The sequence below is a fragment of the Arachis duranensis genome, chromosome 7 (genome assembly GCF_000817695.3).
Source record: "Arachis duranensis cultivar V14167 chromosome 7, aradu.V14167.gnm2.J7QH, whole genome shotgun sequence".
NCBI classification, from domain to species: Eukaryota; Viridiplantae; Streptophyta; class Magnoliopsida; order Fabales; family Fabaceae; genus Arachis; species Arachis duranensis.
Genome location: NC_029778.3, coordinates 55,613,690 through 55,623,261, shown reverse-complemented (window position 1 = coordinate 55,623,261; position 9,572 = coordinate 55,613,690). Strand labels below are relative to the sequence as shown.

Here is a 9,572-nt window from a genome sequence, read left to right as displayed (position 1 = left end):
CTTGTAGGAACCAGTTCATTTTTTATTATGAACCACTGTCATGCCTCCCTTTTTGGGTACAACTTGGACAGGGCTCACCCAGGGGCTATCAGAAATGGGATAAATAATCCCAGTCTCTAGTAAATTAGTGACCTCTTTCTGCACCACCTCCTTCATGGCTGGATTCAGTCGCCTTTATGGTTGAACCACGGGTTTGGCATTATCCTCCAATAGGATCTTGTGCATGCATTTGGCTGGGCTAATGCCCTTGAGATCACTAATGAACCACCCAAGAGCTGTCTTGTGTGTCCTTAGCACCTGAATTAGTGCTTTCTCTTCCTATGGCTTTAAGGTAGAGCTTATGATTACAGGAAAAGTTTCACCTTCTCCCAGAAATGCATATTTTAGGGATGGTAGTAGTGGTTTGAGCTCGAATTTAGGAGATTTCTCCTCTTCCTGAGAAATTTTCAGAGGTTCTTTTATTTCCTCTGGTTCTTCCAGATCAGGCTAAACATCTTTAAAGATATCCTCTAGCTCTGATTCGAGACTCTCAGCCATACTGATCTCCTGTACCAGGGAGTCAATAATATCAACACGCATGCAGTCTTTTGATGTGTCTGGGTGCTTCATTGCTTCAATAGCATTCAACCTAAACTCATCCTCATTGACTCTCAGGGTTACTTCCCCTTTTTGGACGTCAATGAGGGTTCGTCCAGTTACTAAGAAATGTCTTCTTAGATTGAGAGTTGCACTCTTGTGCTCCTCCATTTCCAACACTACAAAGTCAGTGGAAAAGGCGAATGGTCCAACTGTGACAATCATGTCTTCAATCACGCCTGATGGGTATTTAATGGAGCCATCAGCAAGTTGAAGACATATCCTGGTTGGTTTGACCTCTTCAGTCAAGCCAAGCTCTCTGATAGTGGATGTAGGGATTAGGTTGATACTTGCCCCAAGATCATATAGAGCTGTCTTGGTACAGGTACCTTCTAATGTGCATGGTATCATAAAGCTTCCATGATCCTTAAGCTTCTCTGGTAAGCTCTTTAAAATGATTGCACTGCATTCTTCAGTGAGAAAAACTTTTTTAGTTTCTCTCCAATCCTTCTTATGACTTAAGATCTCTTTCATGAACTTAGCATAAGAGGGTATTTGCTCAAGTGCCTCTGCAAACGGAATATTGATTTCAAGAGTCCTGAGATAGTTTGCAAAGCGGGCAAATTATTTATCCTATTCCGCTTGGCAGAGTTTCTAAGGATAAGGTATTTTGGCTTTGTATTCTTTAACCTTGGTTACTGCAGGTTTATTTCCTACAGAGGTAGGTTGAGAAGCCTTCTTGAGGGAGTTATTATCAGCACTTGCAAGTGTCTGACCCCTTATAGGCGTTTGAACGCTAGGATTGGGGCTGGATTGGCGTTTAACGCCAGATTCCCTCCTTTTTCTGGCATTTGAACGCCAGAACTGAACATGGGTTGGGCATTTAACGTCAATTTTTCTCCCTTTTCTGGCGTTTGAACGCCAGAATTGAGCATCCACTGGGCGTTTAACGCTAGTTTTTCACCTTTTTCTAGTGTTTGAATGCCAGAATCATTCCTCTCTGGGCTCTGACTATCTTTAGAGGAATTTTGGGTAGCAGTCTGCTCATCCTCTATTATTTGTTCTTTTCTTGACTTTCTGCTGCTTTGAGTTGAGGTATTCAATATTTTTCCACTCCTTAATTGAACTACTTGGCACTCTTCTGTTATCTGTTTTGATAATTGCTGTCTTGTCTGGTCAAGTTGTGCTTCCATATTCCTGTTAGCATCCTCAGTGTCTTGAAGCATCTCTTTAAATTCTGCCAACTGTTCTGTCAGATAACATAATTGCTGATTGATTTCAGCAACTTGTTCTGGAGGACTAAGTTCAGTGGATACTGCCTTAGCCTCTTCTTTTATGGAGGACTCACTACTTAAGTACAGATGCTAATTTCTAGCAATTGTATCAATGAGCTCTTGAGCCTCTTCAAATATTTTTCTCATGTGTATAGATCCACCAGCTGAGTGGTCTAGAGATATATGAGCTTTTGCTGTAAGCCCGTAGTAGAAGATGTCTAACTGCACCCATTCTAAAAATATTTCAAAGGGGCATTTCCTTAGCATCTCTCTGTACCTCCCCCAGGCATTGTAAAGGGATTCATTATCCTCTTGTTTAAAGTCTTGGATGTCCAGCCTTAGTTGTGTCATCCTCTTAGGAGGGAAATATTGATTTAGAATTTTGTCTGACAACTGTTTCCATGTTCTTATGCTAGCTTTAGGTTGGTTATTTAACCACCTCTTAGCTTGGTCTTTTACAGCAAATAGAAATAATAATAATCTGTAGACATCCTGATCTACTTCCTTATCATGTACTGTGTCAACAATTTGTAAGAATTGTGCCAGAAACTCAGTAGGTTCTTCTTGTGGAAGATCGAAATACTGGCAATTTTGCTGCACCATGATAATGAGCTGAGGATTCAACTCAAAACTACTGACTCCAATGGAGGGTATACAGATACTACTCCCATATGAAGCAGTAGTGGGGTTAACATATGACCCCAGAGTCTTTCTGGACTGTTTATTTCCACTTAGGTCCATGATGGAGAAAGGGAGATGATGTGGATTTATTTTATTTATTTTATTATATCTATTTATTATTTTTTTTCGAAATAATAAGAGTAAGAAAATGGATATTAAAATAATAAAATAAAATAAATAGAAAAATTTGAAAATATTTTATGAGGATTTTTGAAAAAGAATGAGGAGAGAGAAATTGGTTAGGAGTTTTTGAAAATGATATGATTTTTAAAAATTTGGACCAAATCAACCTAATGAATTCGAAAATTATGAGCAATTAAAGGAAAAGATATTTTTTATTTTTGAATTTTATTATGAAAGAGAAAAACACACAAAAGACACAAGACTTAAAATTTTTAGATCCAATGCTCCTTGTTTTCGAAAATTTTGGAGGAAAAACACCAAGGTACACCAAACTGAAAAATTTTAAGATCGAAACACCAAGAAGACTCAAGAACACTTTGAAGACTCACAAGAACAACAAGAACAAAAAGAAAGAACACCAAACTTCAAATTTTTAGAAAACCAAAATAAAATTTTCGAAAACTAAAGAAAAATTAACAAGAGAACACCAAACTTAAAATTTGGCACAAGATTTAATCAAAGAAAAATTATTTTTAAAAAGATTTTAGAAGGGAAGACTCAAAGGAGCAACTATTTCCAAGAACATAGACACATTCAACAAATGCAAGGATTGAAAAAAAGTTTTAATTATTATATTTTTTTTAGATGACAAAAACATAAAAGACACCAAACTTAAAACATGCAACTAGACTCAATGAGAAACTAACAATAAAGAAAAATAATATTTTTGAAAATTTTTTTTTGAAAAGAAACTAAAAGACTCTAAATCAAAAAGACAAATTTTTCCTAATCTAAGTAACAAAATAAACCGTTAGTTTTCAAACTCGAACAATCCCCGGCAACGGCGCCAAAAACTTGGTGCACGAAAATTACAATCACACTTTGTAATTCCGCACAACTAAACAGCAAGTGCACTGGGTCATCCAAGTAATACCTTACGTGAGTAAGGGTCGATCCCACGGAGTTTGCCGGCTTGAAGCAAGTTATGGTTATCTTATTATTCTTAGTCAGGATATCAATAGTGGTTCTTAGTTTTAATTGTGAAAAGTAAAAGAGCATGAATTAAATGATACTTGTTATGCAGTAATGGAGAACAGGTTGAGGTTTTGGAGATGCTCTGACTTATGAATTTTTGCTTTCCTACTGTCTTCTTCTTCATGCACGCAGGTCTCCTTCAATGGCAAGCTGTATGTTGGTGGATCACCGTTGTCAATGGCTACCAGCCGTCCTCTCAGTGAAAAGGGTCCATGTACATGGCTAATCATCTGTTGGTTCTCACTAATGTTGGAATAGGATCCATTGATCCTTTTACACACTGTCACTGCGCCCAGCATTCATGAGTTCGAAGCTCGTCACAGTCATCCCTTCCCGGATCCTACTCGGAATACCACAGACAAGGTTTAGACTTTCCAGATCTCAGGAATGCTGCCAATTGATTCTAGCTTATACCACGAAGACTCTGATCTCACGGATTTGAATGCTCTGTTGTCAAGAGAGGCAGTCAAACTCGTGAACCAAGAACCCAAGAGATATACATTCAATCTAAGATAGAATGGAAGTGGTTGTCAGGCACGTGTTCATAGGTTGAGAATGGTGATGAGTGTCACGGATCATCACATTCATCATATTGAGGTGCGAATGAATATCTTAGAATAGAAACAAGCGTGATTGAATAGAAAACAGAAATAATTACATTAATTTCGTCGAGACACAGCAGAGCTCCTCACCCCCAACCATGGGGTTTAGAGACTCATGCCATCAAAGATACAAATTCAGATGTAAAAAATGTCATGAGGTCCCAACTAAATCTCTAAAAGTAGTTTTTATACTCAACTAGTAACCTAGGTTTACAGAAAATGAGTAAATTAAGATAGATAGTGCAGAAATTCACTTTCGGGGCCCACTTAGTGTGTGCTGGGGCTGAGCATTAAAACTTTCGCTGCATAGGCTATTTCTGGAGTTAAACGCCAAGTTGTAACATATTTCTGGCGTTTGACTCTAGCTTGTAACCTGTTTTTGGCGTTTAACGCCAAAATATGGCAGAAGGCTGGTGTTGAATGCCAGTTTGCATCGTCTAAACTCGAGCAAAGTATGAACTATTATATATTGCAGAAAAGCCCTATATGTCTACTTTCCAACGCAATTGAGAGCGCGTCAATTGCGGAAAAATCCCATTTCGAGTGCAGGGAGGTCAGAATCCAACAACATCTGCAGTCTTTTTTCAGCCTCTGAATCAGATTTTTGCTCAGGTCCCTCAATTTCAGCCAGAAAATACCTGAAATCACAGAAAAACACACAAACTCATAGAAAAGTCTAGAAATATAATTTTTGCATAAAAACTAATAAAAATATACTAAAAAGTAGCTAGATCCTACTAAAAACTATATGAAAATACCCCCAAAAAGCGTATAAAATATCCGCTCATCAGTGAACAATGGATACGTCGGATGTTCAATTCAATAGGTATGCAGATGATTATGTTCATTATTTTTAATTTGATGGTTATTTCTTTTGATTTGATTTACTCATGCACAGTTAACAATGGCCGGATGTTCAATTCACTAGGTGTACAGATGGTTATCCTAATGTTAAGGTTTAGGAGGTAATTTGGGGTGGAGTATTTTTTTACTTTATTGAGTCAATTCTAGAGCTCATTGTTCACATTATTTACAAAAATCATTGTCTACCTAGCAAAACCCTTTAGTTATTCGAAGAGCATGCATGAAGAGCAGAAAAAATCAAAACCCATGGTTGGTTGGATTTTTTTTAATAAATAATTTTAAAAATAATTACAAAAATATGTAATATGTCTTATTTCGTTTACAGTATAAATGAGATAAATTTATACATATTTCATTTACACTATAAACGAGATAAGATAGAACGAGTGCCTGAAATATTGCTGTCAACGATATGTATATATACGTTGCACAGTGTAAACGAGATATGTGTAAACTTATTTCGTTTACATTATAAACAAAATAAGACGTGTTATGTATTCTCGTAATTATTTTTAAAATTATTTCAATAAATAAAATACTTTTTATTTATTTAAAAAAATCCATAGTTAATTAGAAGAGTAAAAGACAAAACAGGTCCCTAACTTTTTTAAACGTTGACATTTTTGTCCCTCAGGGTTGAAAAATACATTTAAATCCCTTACCTTATAAAACGCGTGACAATTATTCCCCTCAGTCGAGTTGAGGCTCAAAACGGCAACGAAAAATGATGACTTGGAGGGATATAGAGTGAGCTGTCTGTTTTGGTTGATGATGTGGATGGAGAACAAATTGTTAATGTAAATTGGTCAATAGATAGATCAACGAGTCTCAAGGAGGTAAGGTTCAACTTTCCCTTGGGTAACTCACCGGAGAGCGAGTTGTTATACAACTCGAGCTGAACCAAGCGAGTCAACCCGGTGAGCGAAGCGGGAATGGAACCGTGGAGGTTATTGAATGCAAGGTCCAAGTCGACGAGGCTCTTGAGGTTACCGAGTGATTCGGGTATGAGGTTGCACTGAGTGAGCCATAGAACCTCAAGGTTCATGAGGTTACCAAGCTCCGGCAGAATCGGAGCTGGTGAAAATGGGTTGTAAGAGAGGTTGAGCATCTTGAGGGTGGTGATATTGCCGAGGGAAAGTGGTATGGTTCCTTCTAGAAAATTGTAGACGAGGCTGATGAGCTGAAGTTTTTGGAAAGCTCCAAAGGAGGGAGGGATAAGGCCGGAGAAGTTGTTTCCAGCGAGGTCGAGGTGGCGGAGGTAGGGGAGCAAGGAGAGAGAATGAGGGAGGGCTCCGGTGAGGAGGTTCTGGGAGAGGTTGAGGTGAAGAAGGGAGCGGCAGAGGGAGATGTCGGAGGGGAGAGTGTCGTTGATGGAGTTGTTGAAGAGGGTGAGGGTGGTGAGATTGCGGAGGCAGCAGAGGGAGTGAGAGGGGAATGGGCCAAAGAGGTTGGCAGAGGAGAGGTCGAGGGTGACAACAGTGTCAGAGTGGCAGGTGACACCGAACCATTTACAGGGTTGGAGTCTCTGATGTTTCAGTTGGAGAGCATGGAATGAGGGTCTTCCATGGCAACCTTCATTTCATACAGGAACAGTCCTTCTTGGTTTAGTAACTCTGCTGCCGCTGATAGAACCGCCAGAACCACCAATACTGAGATTGGACGCATTCTTTCTTTAATCAAGTGATGACGAAGAAGACAATGAAAAAGAAGAGGAGTCAAGTCAGATTCTATTTGATTTAATACTGCTGCTTGGACCATGCATTCACCATTCCCATTCTTCTTTATCCTTCAACTCTTGTCAACTTAAATTGTTAATGAAGTATAAGGATTAATTTGTCCATTAATAATTGAGTGAATACCCCATCCGGCCCCTGAGAATTATCTCGAAAGGACAACGAGGCCCCCAAGAAAAAAAAACACCCAATCCGGCCCCTGATAAATTTTTTTGGGACTGATTAGCCCCTGTGCCAAAAAAAATAACATTGATTTTTTTTGGTACAGGGGCCTCGTTGTCCTTTCGAGGTAATTGTCAGGGGCCAGGTTGGATTTTTTTTTTGTCAGGGGCCGGGTTGGGGTTTTTTTTTGTCAGGGGCCTCGTTGTCTTTCGAGGTAATTGTCAGGGGCTGATTTGAGTTTTTCTCTTAATAATTTGTTCCCCATCCACATCATCAACCAAAACGGACAGCTCACTCTCCACCCCTCCAAGTCAGCATTTTTCGTTGTCGTTTTGAGCTCCAACTCAACGGAGGGGCATAATTGTGACGCGTTTTATAAGGTGAGGGATGGGTTAACCACAAAAAATGTTCCCGAATTATTCAAACGTCGACAAAAATATACTCGAATTTTACTATCGACAAAAATGCCTTCAAATAATTTAAAAACACAACAACAATACCCAACAGTAAAAATATTTTTTCAAAAAATATCTTAGAGATTGAATTTTGATGCAATTTTTTGCAAGCATGATTATAAAAATAATATATTATTATACATAAAAATTTGTGATTTTTTGTTAAATATATAATTTTTTTATAATTATTTTTGTTAACAACTAATAATACTTTTAAAAAATCACAAAATAATATATACTTAACAAAAAATCACCAAATTTTAAAAATAATAATATCTCATTTTTTTAATTATGTTTGTAAAAAATTGCATCAAAATTCAATCTCTAATGTATTTTTTGAAAAATACAAATTTAATGTTAGTTATTTTGCAAGATTATCTAACATTAAATATGTATTTTTTAAAAAATATATTAGAGATTGAATTTTGATACAATTTTTTGTCAGCATAATTAAAAAAATGAGATATTAGTATCCTTAAAATTTGATAATTTTTCGTTGAGTATATATATTTTATGTAATTTTTTTGTTAACAACTAATAATACTTTTAAAAAATTACAAAAAATTATATGCTTAGAAAAAAATTATCAAATTTTAATAATAATAATATCTCATTTTTTTAATTATTTTTGTAAAAAATACATCAAAATTCAATCTTTAAAGCATTTTTTGAAAATATATATTTACTGTTGGATATTGTTGTTATGTTTTTAAATTATTTAAAAGTATTTTTGTCGATAGTAAAATTCGAATGCATTTCTGTCAGCGTTTGAAAAATTCAGAGGCGTTTTTGGTGGTTAACCCAGTGAGAGATTTAAATATATTTTTCAATCTTAAAGAACGAAAATGTCCGCATTTAAAAAGATGAGGGACTTATTTGTCTTTTACTCTTAAATGTAAAACAATCATTTATTTTCTGACAAGTGATAGAAAATAATAAAAAAGGTGACAAATAAATTTTGTGTATAACATATTAAAATGCATCTCCAAAACAAGTTATCTTCAAAAAAAAGTTAGGAAGCATGAAATCTTTTGAGAAATAAGAAATGAGAAATGCAAGTTTAAGCTAAACTTTATGTATGAATGTATGCATGACTCCATAAGCAAGATAAAGCTAGAAGAATGTACATATAATTTTTTATAATTATATTTTTTTAATTTTTGAATAAAAAAATAAATAATTAAATAAAATATAACAATATTAATTTTTACATCTCTATTTTTATATCTTATAAGAAACAGCAAAATATCGTGCCAAAGAATTTCAATTTTCATTTTCAAATGAAAACAAAAACATAAAAACCTCTCAGCACCTAATGAAAACAAGAGTCAGAGGTCATAGGTTCGTAGAAATTAGGGGAAAACATTGAGAAACTGAATCCGATTGAAGACGCCCCGAAACAAATCCGAAATCGGAAGAACATTGATTCAACGGGGTGTTTAACTCGGAACAAACAATCACCATTGTTTTCCTTTTCATTATAATAAAAAAAGTTTAGGTTACACCTATGACCTTTGGATCTTAGATTGTTGGTACTTATTTCGAAAAAAAAAAGGAAAGAAAAGTCGAAATTGGGATCAGCAATGGATAGCATAATGAGCAAGCTTCGTAATCTTGACGCTTACCCTAAAATCAATGAGGATTTCTACAGCAGAACACTTTCCGGCGGCGTCATTACCCTTGCTTCCTCCGTTCTCATGATCTTGCTCTTCATCTCCGAGCTTCGTACGCCGTTAATTCCTCCATTAATTTCGGTGTCCTTTTCTTTTTCTTTATTTAATGTCACTGGATTTTTGTTTTTATTGTTTTTGTGTTCAGGATTGTATCTGCATGCTTCAACTGAGACCAAGCTTATTGTGGATACTTCTAGAGGTGAAACGCTGCGTATCAATGTAACGTCCTCTATCTCTTTCTCAATACCCTTCATTTTTTTAGGAATGTTTGTTCTCACAGGACTGTTATTCTTATCTTTTGTAAATTCAAGTGCTTTGTTCTTTTTGGTTTAAATTTGACTTATTTGGTTGTGTACTGTGAACGTAGTGTTAGGTTTGTTTGTTGCATAGAGTA

General features: G+C 36.0%; 1 protein-coding gene across 1 annotated transcript in view; it reads left to right on the top strand.

Moving 5' to 3' along the window:
• The first annotated feature begins 8,781 nt into the window (after positions 1–8,781).
• LOC107459115 (uncharacterized) overlaps positions 8,782–9,572 on the top strand; it is a 6,565-nt gene continuing 5,774 nt past the window's right edge. Inside the window, exons 1-2 of the mRNA XM_016077324.3 lie at positions 8,782–9,230; positions 9,324–9,397. Of these exons, the coding sequence (XP_015932810.1) occupies positions 9,089–9,230; positions 9,324–9,397 (216 nt within the window). The 5' untranslated portion in view covers positions 8,782–9,088. The remainder of the gene's footprint in view (positions 9,231–9,323; positions 9,398–9,572) is intronic.